The sequence below is a fragment of the Dipodomys spectabilis genome, unplaced genomic scaffold (genome assembly GCF_019054845.1).
Source record: "Dipodomys spectabilis isolate Male_0828 unplaced genomic scaffold, ASM1905484v1 ptg000006l, whole genome shotgun sequence".
Taxonomy (NCBI): Eukaryota; Metazoa; Chordata; class Mammalia; order Rodentia; family Heteromyidae; genus Dipodomys; species Dipodomys spectabilis.
This window is the reverse complement of record NW_024870683.1, coordinates 15,526,019-15,551,011: the sequence shown is the minus strand read 5'-3', so window position 1 is coordinate 15,551,011 and position 24,993 is coordinate 15,526,019. Positions and strand designations below refer to the sequence as shown.

The 24,993-nt window shown below is 40.0% G+C and overlaps 1 protein-coding gene across 3 annotated transcripts in view; it reads right to left on the bottom strand.

Moving 5' to 3' along the window:
* Positions 1-24,577, bottom strand: part of Slc44a1 (solute carrier family 44 member 1) — a 175,632-nt gene extending 151,055 nt beyond the window's left edge. For 2 of the 3 annotated variants that reach the window (XM_042695035.1, XM_042695026.1), the window contains exon 1: positions 24,272-24,574. In XM_042695035.1, the coding sequence (XP_042550969.1) occupies positions 24,272-24,304 (33 nt within the window). In that variant the 5' untranslated portion in view covers positions 24,305-24,574. Of the gene's footprint in view, positions 1-24,271 lie in introns of all 3 variants that reach the window. The other variant, XM_042695029.1, reaches the window with a different exon arrangement.
* Between the last annotated feature and the right edge of the window lie 416 nt (positions 24,578-24,993).

Sequence of the window (24,993 nt, the reverse complement as noted above, 5' to 3'; positions counted from 1 at the left end):
ATAAGGTCCAACAAGAGGAATCAAAAGCTGAAAGAAAGCCTGTCAAAATTATGGAGATAACAAGAAAATCAGCAGCTGAAATCTGAAAAGACTTTGAGCCACAGTTGGTCTTTTCATCTATTATTCCAACAGAAATAAAAACGCATGTGAAAAGTTAACCACTGGTTACACAGGTACCAAAAAAGGTGAGCACCAGTGGCCTGTAAGGCTAGCCACTCAGGAGGCTGTGATCTGGGGATCAAGGTTCAAAGCTAGCCCGGGCAGGGAAAGTCCCTAAGAGTCGTTAACTCCAATTAACCACCGTAAAACCAGAAGTGGAGCTCCAGAGTTAGCCTTGAGTGAAAAAGCTCAAGCTCAAGGGACACCCCCCACTCTCCCCGCTGAGGCCCTGAGTTCAAGTCTCATAACAAAAAAAAAAAAAAAAAAGAAGCCAGGCACTGGTGCCTAATACCTATAATCCTAGCTCTCAAGTGTCTGAGACCTGAGGATCGCAGTTTGCAATGAGCCTGGGCAGGACTCATCCAATTAACCACCAAAAATGGTTGAAGTGAAGCTGTGGCACATGTGGTAGAGCCCTCCAAATCTCAAGGACAACACCCGGGCCTGGTACCAAAAAAAGAAAATAATTTAGTTTCTAGTTTTATGACATTCCAAAGACTAAGCACTCAATTCTAGTAGAGGATACCTAATTAAAATCGTCTGAGAATCTTGTCTTTCCCAATGGAAGGGCTATGAAGTGAAAAGCGAAGGAAAAACAAAGTAAACTGATACTACACTGTACTCTGGTGCCAGGCACCTTCTAAGCTGCCCATAGAAAACAGAGAAATCTCTGAGTTTCTGAAACATTTGGAAGGGGAAAGCCAATAAAAATAGGTAAATGATTTCATGTGATGATCATCTTTAAAACAAATATGACCAAGTACACACAAAGAAAATAATAGGGCAGGGGTAAAGTGCTCTTAAAGAACTGGAGGACCAAGTCTGAAAGCTCTGAGAGTCACGGTGAAGAGAAACACATGAAACATGTTTAAAGACTGTTTGAGCCAGATGTAATAAATTAAAAAAGAGGTAGGGAGATGAAGAGGAAGGGAGAGCCAGGTTATAGTAGAAAGGAAGTAGACAGAAGCTATTCAAGGGGAGAGGAAGGAGGGTCTGAGTTACCATCTTGGTTTTTCAGTGGCTCCATGAAGAAAGGACTATAAGCTCCTAAACAAAGAGGATGGAGGAGCTGGATTATGCTAGTGGAACCAAAGTTGACCCATGTCAGATATATGATGCACACACTAGTCTTAGAATAAAAGTTTTTTTTTAAAAAAAAACCCATATCTATTAGAAAAAATAAGTGCAAAGAATGCTTATGCTTAAAACTCTCAATTAGTATGTCTTTTATCCTCTCCTCCCTATTGAGTAGAGAACTATATATGTCTTCTTTGTCACTGTATAGTCAAAGACAACCTCAAAGCCTGGAATATTAGCAGGCACTCTGAAAGGATTGTTTTCAATAAATTGTGACTTTTAAAAATTTATTTTATTGTAAAGATGCTGTCCAGAGGGGTTACAGCTACATGAGTAAGGCAATGAGTACATTTCTTGTCCAGCACTGTTACCCCTTCCTTTGTTGTTCTCCTACTATCCCTTCCTTCCCCCTACCTCCCTCACTCTTTTCCCCTACCCACCCCCCCAAGGTTGTAAAGTTCATTTCTAATATAGTATCTTGTGGGTATTATTGTTGCAATGGGTCATCCTGTGTCCTTGTTTCAGTGTTTTGTTATTCCCCTTCCCCCTCCTAAATTAGACAAATGTATATATAAGATGCAGGGTAAAAGAGGTCTTTCTTTGTTGTTGTTTTTAATGTACTATGTGATTTTTTTTGTTTCCTTTGTATGTTCTTCACCTTGCTGTCACTGTGCTTAAATTGTGACATTTTAATACAAGTAAGAAAGTACAATTTATAACGGCTATCACTAAAATTTAGTGGCCTGAGATGAGACTTAGCATTGCCCCACACGCACTGAAGCTGTAAGGGATGAATGGACAAGCTTATTGGATTTCTTCTATATGCTACCAGGGCAGTGCACCGATAACACAGAGAGGTAAGGCACTACCTTTTCTGTCTCCCAGGAAGAGGTTACCTGCAACAAGTCAAAAGCCCAAGTGCCCAAAGAACTTGTGCAAAGGATGCTGCCGAGTGGCTGTCAGCCACCTTCAAGCAACAGCAAAGAACCAGAGCAACACAACCCTGAGAAACATAGCAACATCCCTATTTTCAAAAATGAGAAAAAGTGAACTAACTGTACACATACTTTGCAATTGAGCATAATTTTACCTCTGGATTAAGGTCTACAAAGAGAATACCAAAGGAAGGGTTTGGGGGCCCTTGTATAAGACACAGGCCCTTGTATAAGACACTGTGTTGAGAACGAACTTTACAACTTGTGGGGTGGGGGAGAAGTTGGGGAAGTGGGGAGGGAAGGGATGGTAGGGGAAAAACAAAGGACGTAACAATGCTCGATAGGAAATGTACTCATTACCTTACTTGTGTAACTGTAACCCCTCTGTACAGTATTTTTAAAATAAAAAACATTTAAAAGAAAGAAAGAAAGAAGGAAGGAAGGAAAAAGAAAAAGGATACTGGGTGCTGGTGGCTCATACCTATAATTCTAGCTACCCAGGAGGCTGAGCTCTGAGGATCACAGTTCAAAGCTAGCTCCAGCAGGAAAGTCTCTGAGACTCTTATCTCCAATAAACTACTCAGAAAAAGCTAGAAATGACACTGAGGCTCAAGTGGTTAAGTGCTAATAAGCAAAAGAAGCCCAGGGACAGTGCCCAGACCTGGAGTTCAAGCCCCAGGACTGGCACAAAATTTTTTTGAAAAGGAAAAGGAAAAGGTGTGACCTATGTTCACACTTGTATCTGAGCAAACCACTCCTGCTAACATCAAACCTGTTCTTCTGCTGGTTGGAAAAAGTGGACAGTGGGAAATAGCCAAGAAGTCTGAGTTTTATTAAAATTTGTTAGTCCCTCTTAATGTCTCTCAAAATGTAATGGAAGAAAAAGGAGTAAAAATAAGGGTCAACAGCATACAGAGCAGCTAGAATAGTCTTGAAGAAAAAGCTAAGAAATGAATTTCTTTATTTTGACTAAGTTAAAAAAATTAAGTCAAAAACACCTTTTAATCAAGAAGTGAATTTCTAAGCAGAGGTACTGAAAAGAAGTAAAATACGCTTTTAGCAATAAATAAAATAAAATGATAAGGACTGGGAAGGTGGCTCAGTGGTAAGAATGCTTGCCTTGTATGCATGAGGCCCTGGGTTCGATTCCTCAGCACGACATAAGCAGAAAAAGCTGGAAGTGGCACTATGTCTCAAGTGGTAGAGCACTAATTTTGAGCTGAAGAGCTCAGGGATGGCGCCCAGACCCAGAGTTCAGGTCCCACGACCGACAAAAAAATAAATAAATAAAATAAAAAAAAAAATAAAATGATAAATGTCAAGATCCAAAATACCCCAGGAATCAAAACTAGCCAGAGAATACCATAATCAACAAGCCTTTCCTCCAATAAACAGGAAGACATACATGGCTTATTGACCAAATTGTCAGACAATAAAAAGTTGAAAAATACACTGGGTAATGAAGTCAGAGACCTAAAAGCCCATTACAGTTGGCAAAACTTCCAAGGGCAAACTCAGGTTTTATACATGTGTTTTAAATATTTGACATTTATTATAAGAAATACCAAGAGGAGGAAAAAGTTGGCTTAGGGATTTTAGAGGAATGCTAACTAGTATAAGTAAAGTTGTAAGAAAAACGTAAGTGAAGGTGTTGAAAAAAGTAATTCAACCTTTAGACAACATTAAGAATGTAGAAGCAGTCAGGGGCCATTGATAGCCCAGGCCTATAATCCTAGCTATTCACAAGCCTGAGATCTGACGACCATGGTTGGAAGTCTATCTCTAACCACCAAAACACCAGTAGAGCTGTGACTCAAGTGGTAGAATGCCAGCCTTAGGTACAAAAGCTCAGGGACAGCACCCAGGCCCTGAGTTCAAGCCCCAAGAAGCATTGTCTACTCTAGTTTACTGAGCAGCTTTTTGTGTACTAACCAGAACTCATGTATGTGAAAACACTGACTTGGACAGTATTTACAAAAAAAAATGTTCCTAACAGAACACATGGATTGAACTTTCTTCTCTTCTAAGGTGCCACTGAAATGATAATAAAATGATTTAAAGTATTTGCTACTAGAAAGCAGGTAGAAGGGAATTAATTGGCTACTAGATTCCAGAATGCTAGATTTGTAAGTTAATAATAGAAAAAGAAGTAAGTTATTCCAGAAACACCTCCCAAACTCATGCATTAGTATAATGTATCTTGGGAACTAGAAATAGAGAACTCATTGAAAGGTTGCTCAAGCGCAGTTAGATCCTATGAACAGCTGGTGATGAACTGCCCCTCTCTTGTCCAGAGAACTCTACCCAGGGAAACCACAGAGAAACAAGATTATTAAGTACAAACTATGTACTAAATATTGAGACCAATTCCCAGCATACCCTCTTTCCCTGTCTCAGAATTCTGACAACCAGATTATCATCCTATTGAAGGCCACAGGAAGACTTATTTGTAGAAATCTGAGCAATATAAAAAAAAACAAAAAGGCGAAATGATACTGACAATTAGGGTTTCCCAAGGACCAGGGAAGCTAGATCAGCTCATTATCAATCTCATCTAACAATCCAATTCTAAAATAATACAAAACTTACAAATAGCCATTTAGAGCTGTCTTTAAATAATGGTCAGATGATTAAGGACTAATAGGCATTTGAAGAATCGTTCACGTCATTGGCACAGACTAAGAGAAGAGGGTTAAAAAAAAAAAAAATACCAAAACTTAAATACAAACATCTATGTATATAGAGTAGAACAAATGATATAAAAAGAAACAAAGGGAGTACAGAGGAAGCAAATATAAAGTCTAGAAAAAATTGTAATAGAAATATTGAGACATAAGTTGAGAAAATCTATTTTGATATGGAGTAAAAAAATGAAAGTCAAAATTGCAAGAAAATGAAGCAATGGGCAACAGATGGGGTAAAAAAATCACATAAATACAGAAAAAAAATTTCTCCAACTACGAATATACACATTTCCAAATTGAAAAGATAACTGTTCAAAATAATAGATGAAAATAGATCCACACAAGGTACATCACTAAAAAATGTAAGCATAGGTTGTAAAAAATATATGTATATATTAAAGGGCTGGGAAGGTGGCTCAGTGGTAGAGCGCTTGCCTTGCATGCATGAGGCCCTGGGTTCGATTCCTCAGCACCACATAAGCAAAAAAAAAAAAAAAAAAAAGGTGGAAGTGGCACTGTGGCTCAAATGGTAGAGCACTAGCCTTGAGCTGAAGAGCTGAGGGACAGCGCCCAGGCCCAGAGTTTAGGCCCCATGACCGGACCCCCCCCAAAAAAAAACTGCTAGAGAACAAAACAAGTGGAATATGAATAAAGGATCAGAATGGAAGACCTAGTCAAAATACAAAAAACAACAACAACAACAAGCCAACAAAAACACATGTAAAATTTAATAGAGGGCTATGTAACTCATGATAGAGTGCTTGCCTATCACGAAAGAGGCCCTGATTCTATCTTTTGTAACACAAAATCAAAAATGGAAAATCTGAGGGAAATACTTCCATACTAGAATTCTACATCCACTCAAATACATACAGGTATGAGTATAAGATAGAAATTAAAACATGCAAGGTGTCCAAAATTTTGCTTCATATGAATAAATCTCATCAGAATCACAGAAAAAACAAATGAGAATTAGAAAAAAAAATTTATCTAAGTACCAAAGCTGTAAGATAAATAGGGGACAAATTGGTACACAGCTTTCAATAATGACCCTAAATATAAATGATCTTCAATCTCCGGCTTAAAATTCAGACTGGCTAAATATATTGACCATTAAGATCCAACTGTTTCTTCAAGAAATTCATCTCACTGGCAAACATACACAGAGATGAAAGAATGCAAAAAGATAGTCTCAACAAGTGGAATCTATTAGCAAGCAATAGTACTATACTTATTTTGACAAACCATACTTTAAGATAAAATTAGCAAAAGGGATAAAGGCCAGTACATATTAATAAATGGAAAGATTCATCAAGAAGACATAACACTAAATGTTAAAGCATCCAATTTTCTTTAAAAAAAAAAAAAACTATTGGACAGAAAGGGACACACTGGTGTAATTAGCAATACATGATAACTTGAACATCATACTCCCAACACCAGACAGATCATCAGAAAAAAAATTTTAATTAACAAAAGCATTCATGGCTACTCTGTACCCAGTATCATAGAGCATGGAACAGATCAATGGTACTATGGAATTAATAGACATTTACAGAATATTCCATTCAAGAGGTGTAGATTACACATTGTTCTAAGAAGCCCATGGGATATTCTCCAAAATAGATCACACTTTAGGCATATAGCAAAGTCTTGACAAATACATCACATTAAAATAATTTCTTGTACATTAGTAGACCATAATGCAAAAAGCTAGAAATCCATAGCAAAAGTAACTATTGAACATTACACTTTCTAATGGTCAATACAATGATCAAGAAAAATTCAGTCTGAACAAATCAAAGGAAAAACTTAAAAGTTCCTAGACTCAAATGAAAATGAAAATACAACTTACCAGAACCTTTGAGATACAGTGAAGGTAGTTTTAGGAAGAAGTTCATAGTTCATAGTGCTTAAACAACAAAACAGAAACAACAACAAAAATGGCAATCACCAGGTGCCAGTGGTTCATGTCTGTAATCCCAGCTACTCAGGAGGCTAAGATCTAAGGACCATGGTTCAAATCAAACCCAGGCAAAAAAGTCCATGATATTCTTATCTCCAATATACAACTCAGAAACAGGCAGAAGTAGCACTATGGCTAAAATGGTAGAACACTAGCCTTGAGCACAAGAGGCACAGGGACAGCACTCAGGCCTTGAGTTCAAGCCCTAGGACCAGGAAACAAAACAAAACAAAAATCAGCAATGAAAAATAAATAACATACCAATATACTTCAAGAACTTAGAAACCGAACAAGACAAATCCAGAATCAATTGGTGGAAAGCAATAATAAGGATCAGGGCAGAAAATAATGAAATGAAAGTCAAAAAAATAATACAATAGATCAATTAAATTTTTTTCTCTTTTGAAACAATGAAGAATGCTAAAGCCCTAGCTAAACTAATCAAAACAATACTGAAATTAACAGAATTAGAAATTAAAAGGGGATATATCACAAAAGATACTACTGAAATATAGACAACTGGTAGGAAATATTATTTAAAAAAACATATATCCCCTTAAACTGGGAAATCTGGAATGAGTAAAATTTTAGTCACATAATACCTATCAAAAGTGAGACAAGAGGGGCTGGGAAGTTGGCTCAGTGGTAGAGCGCTTGCCTTGCATGCCTGAGGCCCTGGGTTCGATCCCTCAGCACCACATAAGCAAAAAGAAAAAACCCAGAAGTGGCGCTGTGACTCAAGTGGTAGAGCACTAGCCTTGAGCTGAAGAACTGGGGGACAGCGCCCAGGCCCAGAGTTCAGGTCCCACGACCGGACCCAAAAAAAGGGACAAGATGATAACAACAACCTAAACAGCAATAAAAGTGACATTACAACGGTAATAAAAAGCTTCTCGATAAAGAAAAGACGGGAATCAGATAGATTTATTGATAAATTCTACTAGACCTTTAAAGAAGAACACCAATGCTCCTCAAGTGACTTCATAAAATAGCAACTGAATAATGCTTTAAAACATGATTTTTGAAGTCAGTATTACCCAGATGCCAAAATTATATCAAGGCACACCAGTAAAATAACTTACTTACAAGTCAAATTCAACAACATATGAAAATGATCATACCAAGATCAAATTGGTTTCATACTAGGAATGCAAGGATGGTTCAATATACACAAAGCAATTATCATAATAGAATACTGAATAATAGACTTAAATCACTTGATCATTTCAATGGATGTAAAAAAAAAAAAAAAAAACCTTTGACAAAATGAAACACCTCTTGATGAAAATACTAGTAAAAATGAGCAAAAATTTGAAAGACACTTCACAAAGCAAGATAGATGTTAAATAAGCTAAAGAAAGGATTCTCCACAACACTGGTAACTAGGAAAATGCAAATTAAAACCACAATGAGATACTATCAACACATATCTATGGCAAAGGTTTTTATTTAAAATTTTTAATTTAAAGCTGAAAACAGCAAGGTATTGCCCGAGAAATGGAGCAACTAGACATTGCTCATGAGAATACAAAGTTGATGCAGCCACTCTGGAAAACAGTTTTGCAGATTCCTATAAACATTCACTTACCTATTGTTACAGTTTGGCTCCAAAAGTCCTGTTTTCTCAGAGTTTGAGTGCTGAAAAAAAATATTGTTATCTTCAAATAATTATACAAAACCTTTTTGGCCTATGTCAATTGTCCAATTCTGTAGATGGATCCTGTATAATGTCATCCTTTGAATCACTATCATTCCAAACAGGACTAGAAACTGATAGATGAAGCAGCTTAGGCATTCAGTACATTCGTGCTTCATCTTTCATATACCTACTCTTTTTAGCTTTTGATTTTTTAATTCAAAAAATTTAAATATATTTACACTTGATTATAAATTACCTAAAATACTTTTGGAAGCAGATGAAGTCTAAATACAGAAGAGAAGAGAAAATGCATGACTGAGTGGGGAAAGATGGAAGACAAGGTTGTCTGACATGATGCTGAGAAATGAGTTGAAGCATTGGGCAAATTGAAGGACTACATATGCCCGTGGTTTTATGGCCATGGAACCTTAAAGAGGCCACTTTACCAGGTAAATATGAGACTTTGAGATCATGACAAGAAAACTGAGGGCTCCTACTAGCATATCAGGACAGAGATCTGACTCCGTTAAATAGGCATGAGCATCTACAGCCAGAGAAGATAGGTCAACAGCAAAATAACTTTTGATGTGTTCTGGTAAAATATCTAGAGTCTTGATTCATCAAAGAACAAAAATCCCCTCTTAAATGGTAGTCATTTCAACATTAAAATTAAAATATTAAACACATGCTACCATCTCTCCTACAAGACTCCCTTAAGAGTCAATTTGTGCACAGGAATCTAATGCCTTATTTTTTTTATTTCAAGGACAATAGTTTTTCTTTCATTTTGTATTATTAGACATAATAAACATTTCCTAGGTTTACTGAGCACTATCTATGCTGATCAGTTAAGCATTGATATAAATCATAACTCGAGTAGTATCTCAGTTCCTTAAAGAGTACTTCTGCTTTCTTAGCTTTTAGTTTCATTTTTTAAAAGAATTTATCAAGATCTTCATACTTTACAAATCAGAATATTTGTAAGATTCATCTTTGCTCCAACAGCCTGACCACAACAACTCTCTTCCATAGTATTTGCCTTAACGGCATTATGAATAGTTTTAAATACTAAGGACTTTTAAGTTCAAAACACTCCCACACTCAAACTTGGCACCTATTAAAGACTGATTTCAGCCATTTCATTATGTTTGCCTGATAGGCACAAAATTAGGACCAAGGATAAAATTACAATGAACACAGAGCTTCACAGTTCAGAGGGGAACCCGATTCTTTTGTTGAACTAGGAAGTGAGTAGCCCAACAATACATAAATGTTGAACACAACTAACTCTTGTAGTCAGCTTGTGATTCTCTTGTCTTTTTTTCCTACTGATGTTCTTGGTTCTTTTCTTTCCAGGAACTTCCCTGCCCCGGGAGATTCCCTGAGTCCTGAGCCTATCAGAAGCAAGGTTCATTTTGCAGCGCTGCCACCGTGGTACTTAGAACAAATAGGACCAACCTATAGTTGTCCCAACTGTGCTCTTTTGGGCTCATTTCAGACAGGCATCAAGATAGGCCAGAAAATTTTTCACCATGCCCTTTTGCACAGTGAGCCCCGTGACAAGGGAGTGTTTAAGATGGGGTGAAGAAGGTACAGATGAGAAGGGAAACTTTTACTCATTCTTATAAATCTACTGATCTGTGTCAACCTGGTCTACTTAGGTGTTGATCAGGCTCAGAGTTTCACATTATGATGCTTTGTTTGATCTTTTTCCTGAAATAATATGACTGTTCACCAAGACTTCATTATAACATAGAAAATCCAAACCATGCCACCAAGATTAGGTTAAAAAGGGCACTAAAACCACCTTAACCATTTTGAATGGTGGACTGTTGCAATTTTCAAGTCCATTTCCTTTTCCCTTCATTGAGAGTTTATATTTAATAGTAGCCTTGACAAATATCAGCATCATAAACAATTTTTAGTCTCTGAATGTCTCACATTTCTCTTTCACATATGTTCAATAAACATTGAGAATCTACTATTTGTCTATGGCTGTATAATATCAACCCTGTGCACTGTTCCTTCTCCAACATAAGATAGTCAGAATTTGATCAGTAGGTCCCATCTCTGTCTGGATGGTCATTTGGAGTATTATTTGATCACTGTAACTTCCCCCAGAGTCTCTACAACCTACCTGAAAGAAAGGAGAAAAATATCAACTATAGATAGCCGGATCCCCTCTTGCTCTGATTGTTGTGGCCCCATGGCAGTTCTGATACTAACGTTTCAAGCCTGAAGCTTTCTTTTGTGAACAACTTACCCTTCTGTAATTTCTTGAGAGGACTCAAACCACTCTGATGTACATGAAAGGCTTTTAAGTTAAATACTTCAGTGACCTGAAATTTATTTACACTATCTGCCATACTTGGAAGAACACACTTAAGTCTGTGGTGTGCTCACTCACTCTCAAATCCACAGAGTGGTAAGAGTTACCTGAACCAACAACCTTCTTCCATCACACTTAACTCTCACTGCCACTCAGAATGGAATTGAGAACCATCAGCTCAAAAGAATTTCACAAAGTGTGTTCAGCAGGACATACTAGTAGTTCAAGATGTCCTGGGCAAGATATTAGGAAGGGTAAGGAATCATCTTCCTGCAAAAGGCCCTTTGGATAATATAACATCATTCGTGGACCAGAATTATTTTCCAAGGGTGACAGTGAGGACATGACCCTTCAGGTGAGAAGCATGTCTGTCCTATTACACTGAATGTTCATCACGCATTAAATATGGGGCAAGATGTCCCCATCCCCGAGTTTTAAAGGATGATTTAAGTCCAATGAAGACCAGGTAAACAAAGTTAAAGTGTTTTCCAAGGGTGGCAATGAGGACATGACCTTTTCGTATTACCATGCTCTGTGACTTTTCAAATGGGAGGAGCGGCTGGAAGAGGTGGTACTGAGTGTGAAAGAAGTCTCCTGACTTCAGAACTCTTGCCATAGTGCTTCAGAGGCAGATCCTGGGGGATAGGCTGATTAAGGTATTCTTGCTGAACAAACATTTGTATCTTTAAATGGTATAAATGAGGAGCAACTCCTACCAGGGCAGAGTGCTGGTTAAACAGCAGGTCCTTCCTGGCAAGGAAGACTCCCTTTTGTGTGTTTATAACCTCAAAAATAACACATTTCCACTTGGGTCTGGCCTTGCTTTCTCAGGTTAAACCAGAAATAAAAGTGTTACCTAAAATAGAATTGTATTTACTTATAAAATGAAGTCTTATTGAAGTATTATTTTCAAACTGCAATCTGTTTTTAAACACCAGTGTATAGCCTGAAATTTTTTTTAGGTTTTTTGTTTTTTTGTCAGTCTTGGGGCTTGAACTCAAGGCCCCTGGGAACTGCCCCTGAGCTTCTTTTGCTCAAGGCTAGCACTCTACCACTTGAGCCACAGTGCCACTTGCAGCTTTTTCTGTTTATGTGGTACTGAGGAATCAAACCCAGGGCTTCATGCATGTTAAGCAAGCACTCTACCACTAAGCCACATTCCCAACCTGAAATGTTTTCTTGGTGAAAGAATACTTAATGTGCTACACTTTAAAACCTGATGTCTTGAAATTACTTTCCAATACTTAGTACTTTCAGAATTTTAAAATATAGAATCACATGCAAAAATAGAGCCTAGCAAGCAGGGTTTTTAAAAACTCTGCTAAATATGCTAAGCTTTTAAAGTGAAGTTTAAAGAAGCAAACAAACAAAACCCTTGCAATTCTCACCCTGCTTGTGAGGATCCCTGCTTTTGTAATTTCATCTTAATGTACATGTTAATAATTCGTCCTACAGTCAACTTCATTATGGGACATTTTCCTCACCCTTTTCTTTCTTACTGCTCTCCAGCCCCTTGTTGAAGCTCAGTATTAAATAATATAAGCATCCATTACATTAACCCCTCGGAGGCATGCCTGTAATACCAGGATAGGAGGTTGAGGTATGAAGGTCATCAGACTGAAGCCAACTAGGCTACACAGTGAGACAAAAACACAGTAACAATTACATTAAGTAAGCTTACTGCCATGATAAATTTGATCAGATTAAGTTTTTTAAAGAGAAACTGAGGAGAGGCCAGGTACAGATACACACATGGAAGCATGTGAGCCCCTGGAATCTGAGGTTTTAGAAAAAAAAAAAAAAACTACACAGACTCTTTTCCAAACTATTATATCCTGACCATTATTTTGAGGCATGCTCACTTGAAACCTACCTACCCACACACAATCTCTAAACTGCAGTGACAAAAATTACATATCTAAGGTACACTGACACATCATCTAAGTGTAGTAGTTCTAAACACAGTAGAGGAATGTCCTCCCTTACTTTAGGCAAGCTACCTAAACTTTCTCAGCCCATTTTCCTCTCCTGTAAAAATACAGCCAACACAAGTATCTCATCTCAGAATTGTTAAAGTAAAATGGGAAATGTAGCTAAGTACCTGGCCCAGACTCTCCCAATAGCAAATCCCCAAGTACTGGTCATCAGTCTTCGTTGCCTGCTGTTGATTCTTGCATTTCATGCCTTCTTGCTCTCCAACAGCACCCATCCTTAAAGCACCTTTTCCATGCTTGTGGAGAAGAAAGTTTACTCCCTAACTATTGCACACTACCTCTTGATTTCACCTACCTTTATTCTTGTTGTTTGTTTCATTTTTATCATTCACCTCTCCCTGGCACAATCAAACATTTTCAGACGTCAGGCATTCTATTCCACAACTCAAAAGATAGTTTTTAGAGGGGATGACGAGTGGCTGTGAAAATACCTGAGATTTTGTTGACATTAATATGATAATTCATATTTTTATCATTTATATACTTTACTATAAGCCTATTAAGGCGGGTATCATTAGTCTTTCTACTTCCCTGCAGTTGAAACTGAGACACTGAAGACTTTGTCCAAATCACCTAGCTAATGGCAGATCCAAATCGATAGAGAATAGCTGGGGCCCACACTCCTGCCAATACATAATGGTGTTCAAGTCTCTGGATTCAAATAGCCCTTTAAGAAAGCTAGGAAGAACTGTCTCAGAAGGCAAAGGCCACTTATCCAGTAAGGATCATTCATTCAGTTGGGGATGGGCTAGTCGATTCAATTCAAACAGACTGTATATATTTTTTAAAAAGACAGAGGTTCACATCAGAAATAAAATATTTAAAAATAATAATGTACAATGAAAGGAATCTTGCTCTAGCATACTCTTTTGGGTTACAAAGTAAAGGGTGTCAACTTCTTGAATAGCTTTTAATGTATGTTGTCAAACAGGATCCCAAGAGGGTCATTATAATTTATTAAGCAAATCAATAAAGCATATTTGAGTCAAAACCACAAAGGAAAGTAATACTGCTCTGTTATCTTTCTGCAAAGTTACAGGTGTAAGTAAAAGGTACCTTTGTGCTTGATTCTGAGAAGTAACAAGACTGAACGTATTTACACATTGTTTATTTCTCTTTCTCTAAATTATCTATTGCAGAGGTGTACTTGGCATATAAAAGAATTCTGCTCAGTGTCAATGAGGTGGATCTTCAGTTCTGCTTATAAGGAAAAATTAAATGTAAATTGAAAATAGAGGCATTCTTTTTACCTCCATAGTGTATGTGAACATATTCTACTCTGTGATATAGCTCTTAAGTCTAGCGGGTAGCAATGGGCAAAAAAGGAAGGAAATTGAAATTTTTAGGGAAAAGGTAAAAAGAAAAAAGTGAATATCAACCAGACAAAGCTAATCAAAGACAAGAGAATTTAGAAGAGGCAGAAAAGGAAATTAGGAGCTAGAAACAGAAGTTGTTCTTATAAACCTGAAGACTTGGAACCAGTGCTCTCAAGAATACTCAGTAACTACTTAACCATTACTCTTAACCTCAGATGATCATCTGAAGCTGTATTTGGGTCAGACAGGGAAAGAGGCAATGGGAGTAGATAAAGGAGAAAGGTGTGCTACAGCAGTCTCCTGGAAGGGTAATAGGATATGAAGATCCTTTTAAGTTTCAAATAACTTTGAAAGGTTTATCTTGGAGCTATAAGCAAAATGTTAGAAAATACCATAGGAGTATGATTTCATAGGCAGAAGAATGTAGTAGATATGATTTGGCTGCCTCACCCAGCCACCATTCTCCCAACTTCTGCCTTGCCAGCAAAAGCTAACTTCGGCCCCAGTAACTGCTCCACCCACTACGTGAGTCACTGGGAAATTAATGGATCCTTACCTTACTGCATTGTTGGTGGGAGTGTAAACTTGTTCAACCACTTCGGAAAGTAGTATGAAGGTTCCTCAAAAGACTCCACATAGAGCTCCCCTATGACCCAGCAATCCCACTTTTGGGCATTTACCCAAATGTTCACAAACAAGACTACACTAAAGCTACCTGCAGCCTTATTTACCATAGCTAAGATATGGAACCAACCCAGATGTCCCTCAGTAGATGAATGGATCAAGAAAATGTGGTACATATACACAATGGAATTCTATGCCTCCATCAGAAAGAATGACATTGCACCATTTGTTAGGAAATGGAAAGACTTGGAAAAAATTATATTAAGTGAAGTAAGCCAGCCCCAAAGAAACATAGGTCCCATGGTTTCCCTTATTTGCAATAATTAGTATATGTCTGAGTCAAGCAGAAAAGGTCAGTTAAGTTGATGTTAGGGAAATGAACCCTAAGATATGTATTCAAATGTTTTATTCTTTCATGCGATTGTTTCAAACACATTTATAAGATTATTTCTTTGTTGCTATGTATGTCCCTCCCCCACGGTATAACCCCTGCTTTCACTGTATTTGATGTTGTTATAATTTGTGGAGGGGAAGGGAAAAGACAAATCATTTAAATAGGGATACAGGTGGACCCATTGCAACAATGAGATGTACAAGTCGTTATGTCAAAAAACGAACTTTACAACTTTGGGGGGAGGGAGGGTTGGATGGGGGGGGTGGGGGGTGGGAGGGAGGAGGGGATGGGAAGGGGAAACAAAGGAGGAGGCTACAATGCTTGATAAGAAATGTACTCATTATTTCGTCCATGTAATTGTAACCCCTCTGTACAGTATTTTCACAATAAAAAAAAAATTAATGGATCCTTTGCCTTCCTCTTCCTAGATATTTTTAGGGAAGAGTATGCAGCCCTTCCTAATTCTTATTAAAGAATTAGCTTTGCCAAAGTCTATCAGAAAAGCTACAGTCACCTTGGGATCAGAAGGGAGCTAAGTGAAGAAAAGCTTCCCTCCTTACTATAACAGAACAGAAATAAGAAGAACCTAAGTGTTTGCTAACATCACTGAACTGACTGCAGAAGCCACTGAACTAAGCACTTGATGCCACCCCTCCTCCAGGATTATAGAAAATAAAACATTTTCCTTAATGTTTGCAGTATTTAGATTTAAGAGGAAGGGAGATGTGCTGTTATGGTTGTTTATTTCCTAAACTGGGGCATTCTAAATGGCTTCTAATAATGAATCTTACAAAAAATCTTGATCATCATTATATATCACAGAGCTACAAAATAAACTTCAAAACTGTCACCACTACTTAAACATCTTGAACTACATTTATACTGTTTCTTGCTTGATGTTATTCAAATGTATCCAGAAGTAAAACACTTGGGTTTAAAATGTTTTAGCACATCTAGCAACCTTAAAAATTGGAATTATATTCACTTTATGAATTTCTCTACTAAGCAAAAGTTTAAATATTTGGTTGTGGTTTGTCAAAATAGAGGATACCTAAGGTAAATAATGATGTTATTTCTGGAAAAAAGAAAAATTCAACAGTTTATTAAACAAATGTTTATTAAGTCTTGTTATATAACACAGATACACAATGAAATCAGAGCGGAATCTAGCAAAGAAATAAAACTAACCCTTTTCCCCACAATGAATATATAAGAACGTACTGGAAAATGCTAATCATTTTTAATACTAAATTTGTTACAAAGCATATAAATGTAAATTTAGAACATTTGCTAAGCTACATTTTAAACAACAAAGCAAAAAGTACCAATAAATATCACGACGTAAAAAACAAATATCACGACGTAAAAAACTTTAACCATAAGCTAAATGCTAATCAAATCTTTGTAGAGAATCTTGTAAAGAATTTTGCCTTTAAAATAACTTGCCAGGAACTGGTGGCTCATGCCTATAATCTCAGGAGGCTTAGATCTGAGGATCACAGCTTGAAGACAGCCCAGGCTACAAAGTCCTTGAGACTTTTATCTCCAATTAAATATCAAAAAAAAAAAGCTGAAAATGGAGCTGTGGCTCAAGTGGTAGAGCACTAGTCTTGAGCACAAAAGCTCAGAGACATCATCCAAGACCTAAACTCAAGTATTAGGATGGGAACATGAATGCACACACATGTACACATACACATATACACATACACACACACACACACACACACACACACACACACACACACACACACACACACACACACACACTTAGAAAGAAAAAAAACAGGGCTTGGAATATGTCTTAGTAGTAGCAGAGTGCTTGACTAGCATTCATGAAGCCCTGGGTTCAATTCCTCAGTACCACATAAACAGAAAATGCGGCACTGTGGATCATGTGGTAGAGTGCTAGCCTTGAGCAAAAGAAGCTCAGGGACAGTGCCCAGGCCCTGAATTCAAACCTTAGGATTACCAAAAAAAAAAAAACCTTGCACATTAAAGGTTATTCATAGTCATTGGCAGAAGAAAAGAATATTTGTTAATGTATTCAAGCATTTCATAAGAATCTACTACGTACTGGTACTAATTCAATACAGAAGAGCAGCAATAAACAAACTAGACACAATCTTCCTTCACCAACACAATCTAGAGCAAAGGAAGGCAAATATTCTTAGAAAAAGGCCACAGAGAATATTTATGCACATATACCACAAAGTCTATCACAACAACTCAGCTCTGCCAGCTATAGATAGTAAGTTAAGTATAGCTATGGCCTACTAAAACTTTACTGTGGAGAGTGAAATTCAATTTTCATATGATTTTCATAAAATAATACTCTTAATGATTTGTATCAATCATTTAAAAATACAAGCACTATTCTTAGCTTGTAAGCCACAGAAAACCAAGGCTAGCAAGTCAGCTTTGGTGCAAGGCCTATAGTTTGCCAAATCCTGGTCTATACATTAAGAGTAACTGGATAATTACGTGGTTTATTGCTATTAGATAGTGTTCGAAGAGTGTTTAATGAGGAGACATAGCCTGATTTGAAGAAAGCCTTTTCCCACAGAAATGATTTTTAAGCTGCAACTTAAAGTAACAAGCCAAAGGCTTGAGAGAAAAAGAAAAGAGCCTTCTAAACAAGTGAACAGTATATGCACCAGCTCTGAAAAGAGTAGGGAAGAGCCTGGAAAGATGATGCTGCAGTAAAGGGGACCAGTACAGACCACGCTAAGAGATTTCTGGTCTCTGTCCCAAAAGTAATTGGAAACCACTGAGCGGTTTTAAGCAGAAGAGAACAATCAATCAGCTCCCATGTTTTCAACAATCATTAAGACTGCAGTATGAGAAAGATGAGAAGGAAGCATGAACAGATACACAAAGACAGATCTGTAACCAAGGTGCTTGCTGGAAATAAGAGAGGCTTGGACTAGGGTACTGACAGTGAGTTTGGGAGAAAAGGCAAGATGTGCTGACTAACTGGGAAGAGTGGAAGGCAGGCTTCCTCCACGATTCAAGTTTCCTCCAAGACATTGGTACCATTCAGTAAACCAGACATACTGAAAAAGACGTGGACACAATTGGAGTTCAGTTTAAGTTTTAGGCATGCTGTGTTGAGTTGACTATTCAACACTCTAATGTCAGCTGGGAAAAGGTTTGGTTCAGTTCAATGATTCAGTGTGGCAACTGTCAGCACACAAACTGTAACTGACACCACTGAAGGAGATGAATAGTCACTGGAGAAGGAGAAGGAACTGTGGTTCTTGGTCTTTGTGGCATGAGAATCACCAGTGAACTTTAAGAAATTCAGAAACTCAGGTAGCAGCTCTGGATCAATTAAATCAGAACCTCAGAATGAGAATCTCAGAATGAACCCCAAACATTTGTGTTTTGTAAAGTTCTCTGTGTGATTCCAACTTGAAGCCAGGTTGAAAGTAAGAATTAAGACAGTAAGAACACACAAGAAGAGTCTAAAAAGGTTTCTAGACCCAGCTACCTCATAGCTTCACTCTTTGACCTCAACCACTTTGTATTTCTAAATTCTAGTTTGGATCAACAGAAAAGTGAAATGGTAATACTGGCTTATCTCTAACGTATACTAAAGTCTCCAAATTAAATTCAAGCTTATAAAACTGAACTATTTCATTCATTCTTGATAGTTCTGGATGGGAGGATAGCACAAAAGAACAGCTATCAACAAATAACTGGTAACCAAATAAACTTTTATGATTTCCTTCCCAGTGGATAATACATCAAATAGTATCTCTCAAGCCTTCTAACTGGGCAACTTTGTTTTATTATATGATGATATACGCTATATATTCTATGATATTATTATATGCTAACTACAGTTGGTTCAAAAATGGTGGCATAAAATTTAACTTGGAAGGCTGAGAGAGTAGTTCAAATGGTAAAACTAGCAAACTTAAGCCCTGAGGAGTTCAAATCCCAGTCCCATTATAAACAACCAATTTTTAGGTGAGATCCTGTAACTCAAAATTGACCTTTTCTAAAGACTAAAAGAGAGCCAGGCAACAGTGGCCTGTAATCCTAGCTACTCAGGAGGCTGAGATCTGAGGATCACAGCTCAAAGCTAGTCTGGGCAGGAAAGTCCCTGAGACTCTTATTTCCAATAGAACACCAAAAATCTAGAAGTGGAGTTGTGGTTCAAGCAGCAGAGCACTAGCCTTAAGACAGCACCCAGGCCATGAGATCAAGTCCTAAGACTGGCACAAAAAAAGAAAAGAATATAAGGATTTATGGGTTGGAAATGTGGCTTACATGATACACCTCTGCCTACCACCCCACAAGATGAGATTGGGAGCAGTACAAGCTAAGACTTAGGAACCGTGAACGTAAAAAACAAAAGTGGCATAAAGCTCAGACTTACTAGTCCTGAAATTGGGCCCTATTACTTAGTATGTCTGTGACTTCAGGTTTCCTAACTTCGAATTTCAATTTCTTCAGCTGTAGAATGGAATTAAAATCAATTTGGAGTACTGGTAACATTAAAATGACTATTTAAAAAAATCCTAGAGCTGGGTGCCAGTTGCTCATGCCTATAATCCCGGGTACTCAGGAGGTTGAGATATGAGGATACCCTGCCTGGGCAAGAAAGTCCATGAAATTCTTATCCCCAATTAACTACCAAAAAAGCTGTTGCTCAAGTTGTAGAGTGCTAGCCTTGAGCATAAAAAAGCTCCAGGACAGCACTAAGGCCCCAGGACAAGCACCAACCCCCCCCCCCGCCAAGAAAAAATCCTATACAAAGTATTACCACTTCTACATTCTTTCCCAACAATTTTGACATTAACTTTTGATTTACAGATCTTGAAGAATGAATTCTCTTTAACAACAGCACAATATTTACAAAGAGAAAAAAAATGCCATGCCTTATATGCAGCTAGGGCAAGTTTTCTTTATAGGTCCTATTTTAATGGAACAATGTAGTCTCTATTGGTAATTCTCACTATGTTCTTCAAATTTCATTTATACCATCTACCTTTACCTTCCACAAGCTGGCATAAGTTCTGTTATGGCACAGTTAAACACATAAATACTAACCAGTACCTGTAAACCACTTCTGATTGTGTTTCACCACTGCCAAAACAAGATAGGCAAGCTAGCAAAAGGCAGGTAAATATATAGAGCCCTTATTTTGAAGACAATACGCAAAAGTCAGACAAAGGGCAATTTGTTCAACCTGAAAGATTCTCTATCTCTCTTTCAATGTCTAGAGCTAGAACGGAAGGACACAGAACTTCAGAGCACTTGCAAAAATCTCTTGGCCTCCAAAGCACTGCTGTGACAAATAATGATCTAGCCATTAACAAGAAAGACTTGGAGCAATTTGCTAAGTAATCTTTCAAAAGTCTCCTTCACTTAAACTGGTTTGTCAATGGGAAAGAACATTTAATAAATCTCAAGATTTACAAGTGAACTTTGAAGTTTAACATTACAAGAATAGAAATTATGTCAGGTTATAAGAGAAGAAACGAATTATGGAGAGATGAGAATAAATTTTAAGAGTCTTAGGGAGGATTAGTGCTGTAAAAAGAACTCAGACTATCTTGCTTTTATGTGCCTTCCCTTCAAAGACACATTTAGGCAAAGGCTATCTTGTACTGACTTGTGAGCAATCATTAAACATGTAATGTTAGTCACTAATTCAAAAGAAAAAAAAAAAGAACGTGAAAAATCTGAGTTCTTTAAGAATCCTGACTCACCAGATAAGATCCTTATATTTACATAGCTGATACAATTCAAATTATTTTGCCAATAATCTAACTTTAGCAATGAAATACTAGTATACATTGTGACACATATGACATTTTTTAAATTTAAAATCCTGAAAAAGGGTAAGTATTGTGATGGCAAATTATGATACTGAGACACTGTCAAGAACATACAAGGACAGATACAAAGATGAAAATTTGAAGAGCAATAAAGTCTACCAAATTACAAGAGACTATGAAGGGAAATAAATTATATTTCAAAGGTGAATCCTTACTGCAAAAAGAAATGTATTTTATTTACACTGATAAAGTCTACCAGGGCTTAGAAGGTGCTGATGGTACTGCTGAGAAAAGCTAAGCTGGACTGCAGATTACTTCAAAACATGTTGTTTTGATGTGTTATTCAGGTTATCATTTGGTTTTGCAGACAAGCTCTTTTAAGATGTTACAGCCACTGCTCCAACTAAAATATATTAAGAAAGCTATTGGAGGGGGAAGGGGAACTGTTTGAAGCTAGTGGAATCACTGATAGGACAGGAATTAATATGAGAAAGGCAAGTGAATTTTAGCTTACACAGTTCAGGTTTGAGTTCAGAAGAAGAGAGCCGGGTAGAATTAATCAACCAGACCATGGAAGTGAAACAGAGGTCAGGGCTGGATTCATAAGCAATATCGTTTGCCAGCCAGATGTTAGCAAATCTGAGTGTATATAATCTTCCCAATGACTGTTGCTGAGCAACTATTATGCACAAGGTAAGATGAAGTACTGCAGTAAATACAAGGATAGAAAAAAAAAACTGGGGCTGGGAAGGTGGCTCAGTGGTAGAGTGCTTGCCTTGCATGCATGAGGCCTTGGGTTCGATTCCTCAGCACCAAATAAGCAAAAAGAAAAAAGCTGGAGGTGGTGCTGTGGCTCAAGTGGTAGAGGGCTAGCCTTGAGCTGAAGAGCTGAGGGACAGCGCCCAGGCCCAGAGTTCAAGCCCCACAACCAGACCCAAAAAAAAAAAAAAAAAAAAAACTGATCCTATACTATAGTAACTTAAAATCCAGTAGAAAGGATGAAGCCAACACCTTCTGCTTCAAAATACATCAAAGGTCCCTAAGAGAGGCTAGGTAATATGGAGTTACATCTGGAAAAGATTAAAAGTTGGATCTCTATTTTATTTGAACACAGCACACAGTTAGTATTCTAATTTCTGATGCTTTTGAGAAACGAACACTTTATAAATGACAAAAGCCACCAAAAATCTCAAGAAAAAAAAAAATGACCAGCTTCTTGGCACAAATTCTGCCTCCTCAATATTCCACTGATCATTACAAGTCCCTAAAGCTGAACTCAAAGGCAAGTGACAGCTACTGATTGGTTATAACAATCCATAGGGGAAACATGATTGGTTATAGCAATCCACAAGGAAAAACATGCCATGAAGGAAACAGAATGTGACAATGTTCTGAAATGTATGATGTGGGGCTAGACAAATGCAAGACTTGCTACATATTTAAAGCAAAGTTCTGGTGCAGAATCTATTCCTCCCATGGGCTGAACAAGCCATCCATAAACTATCAATACTTTTCCATCTCCCAGGCATTTCACCACCAGAAGACAATGCAAAGTAACCCAATTCTGAAAATAAAGGCAATTCAATAAACACCTCACTTTAATGAAAACCAAGTAAATAAATATCAATGTCCAACTAGATGCTACCCTCCTCAAAATTCCCTAACCAGCCAAATGGGATATATAATTCTACATCTTTACATGTTAATATGCAAACCCTGATAGAGCTTCCTTAACACCAAGTAACAGTTCTTTGCCATTCCAACCATTGCCATAGGAAGGTTTTGCTAACTAAACCAATCAGCTTAAGAACTGGACAAACAGAATGGATACCCAGTAAAGCATAAATGTCCTCCACTCATTCGCAATTCTAGTCATTTTCTCTGCAACAGATCTCAGATTTTTGGAACAAGTATGCAGGGTTATTTAAAACTGAGTTATATATAGTCATTTAGCAGTAGCAAAACACTTCTGGTATTATCACAAATGCTAGATCTCTGGAGGATTTTTCCCCCCCTAAACTAGCATTTTTTTCTTCACCAAGAACCGACTACCTTTTATTTCTATAAACAAGAGCCTCCTTCTCCCCCCACCACCCCCCCTACCACCCAAAACAAACAAATCAGGGCCACTGTTAAATTCTACCGCTAATGAAACTGAGGAGATCACATTTCAGGCGTTGTCAGAACCTATTTTTCATAAACCACCACCAGACAGTTTGATGCAGTATTCCCGATTGCTTTTTTATCGTATTTGTAAATATACTCACTAATCCACTAAATTAGGTAATTTACAAACAGGTCCTCTCAGTTATTAGTGATCAGCCGTCAAGTTCTATTACATTGGATCCTTACACAGTTGTCTAAACATTTCCACCCTAGGTTAAAGGCTCGGATCGGGCAAGAGAGCCGGAGGAGGTGAGCAAAATTTGGATGGGGGCAGGGTGGAAACCGGGAGAAATCTCTGCATCTCAGCCCTCAGCGACAACATTCAGCCAGTGCCCACAGAAAAACTAAATTCGGCACCTCTTCCTCCTGTTACAGTGGCAACAAAGAAGGAGTTTCCGCAAGGCTCCCGTCACCCAGCAGGTGCCCAATCTCCTTCCTAGCCCAGGGTGGGCGCTCCCGCAGGGGCCTCGGGGCGCGGGGAGGCCGCGGGTGCCCGGGGTCAACGTACCAAGGGGGGAGGAGGAGGGGATGACACTGGAAGCGAGCGGGTAGGATCTGAGAAATGGGCCGTGGAAGGGCTCCGGGACTCGCTCCAGCACTAGAACTCCGGCCTGGGTGGGCAGGGGGTGGGGGGGGGGGGTGGTAGGGCGACGGGCCCGAGAAAAGGGTCGGCATAGCTGATGGAGTAAAAACTGGCAATCAGGTGGGACAGGGGAGAAGCAGCCCAAGCTGGGAGTACAGCTTCCGGGAATCCAGAAAATAGTCGGCGGGGCGGCAGGGCAGACTCCCTGGAGGTGGCCAGGCCCGGAAGACAAGCGGAGCGGATGCCATCAGGGGGTACGGGGCGGGGGGGGGGGGGGGGACGCCGAGCCAGCCTCTACCTGCGGGCAGGTGGGACCGGGCGCTCAGGTGTGACCGCGGGCCGGGGCCCGAGTCGGGAAGGGCCCCGAGCGTACTGAGGGCGCACGGTGGGGCGGGGGGGGGGGGCCGCGGGGACGCCTGCGGACCGGGAGCCGGCGCCAGGGCATCCGCGGGACGCATGGGAAGGCGAGGTGCCAGAGGGGAGCTCGGGGGGCGCACGGCGGGCGAAGGGCAGCCGGGGGGGCTGCGAGAAGCGGCGGGCGCCGGCCAGGCGGCGCGGCGCGGCGCGCGGGGGAGGCATCCGGGCGGACGGCCCGGAGGCGGGAGCCCCTCACCTGCGCGGCGGAGGCGGAGCTGCAGCAGCCCATGGCGGGGCCGGGGGAGCCCGGAGGCGGCGCCGGGCGCGCAGCTACGCCCCGGAGCCCTTCGGCATGCGAGCCGGCGGGCGCCCCGGGGAGGGCGCGGCCTGGCCCCGCACGACTCGGCGGCGACGGCGGCGGCTGTGGCGACGGCGGCGATTAGCACTCAGGAGACAGCGCGGCTCGGGGCTGGCGCCCGCCACATCCCCCAGCGACAGCGGCGGCGGCGGCGGCTGCGCGGCTCCCGCTCGGCTCCCGCTGCTGCAGCTGCTTCCCAGCGGAAAGGGGCGGGCGGCGACGGCGGCGCCTCCCCTCGTCCCCCGCCTCCCACCGCCCGCGCCCAGTCCCGCGCCCGCTCCCTCTCCCTCTCCCGGGCCGCCGCCGCCGCCTCCTCCGCGCGGCGCGCGTCTCCCATCAGACTCCCCGCCCCCAGTGCTGCGCCGCGCGAACGGCAGGGCGGCGGCAACCAGAACGAGGCCGGGCCCTAGGGCGCGCGTCGGAGCCTGCGCGGTGCCGGGCCCATTTGATGGTGGCACCGAGACAGGCAGCCTGCTTGCCGTGCCTGCCTGGCTGCCTGGCTGCTGTCGGCCTGGGGCGAGGGAGGGCGTCCGGGGCTGCGGCGGCGCCCCGGCGGCGGGCAGGCTCGCAGTCGAAATAGAGCCGGGTTGTTTCCGGACCCGAGAGGCACTGGGCAGTCA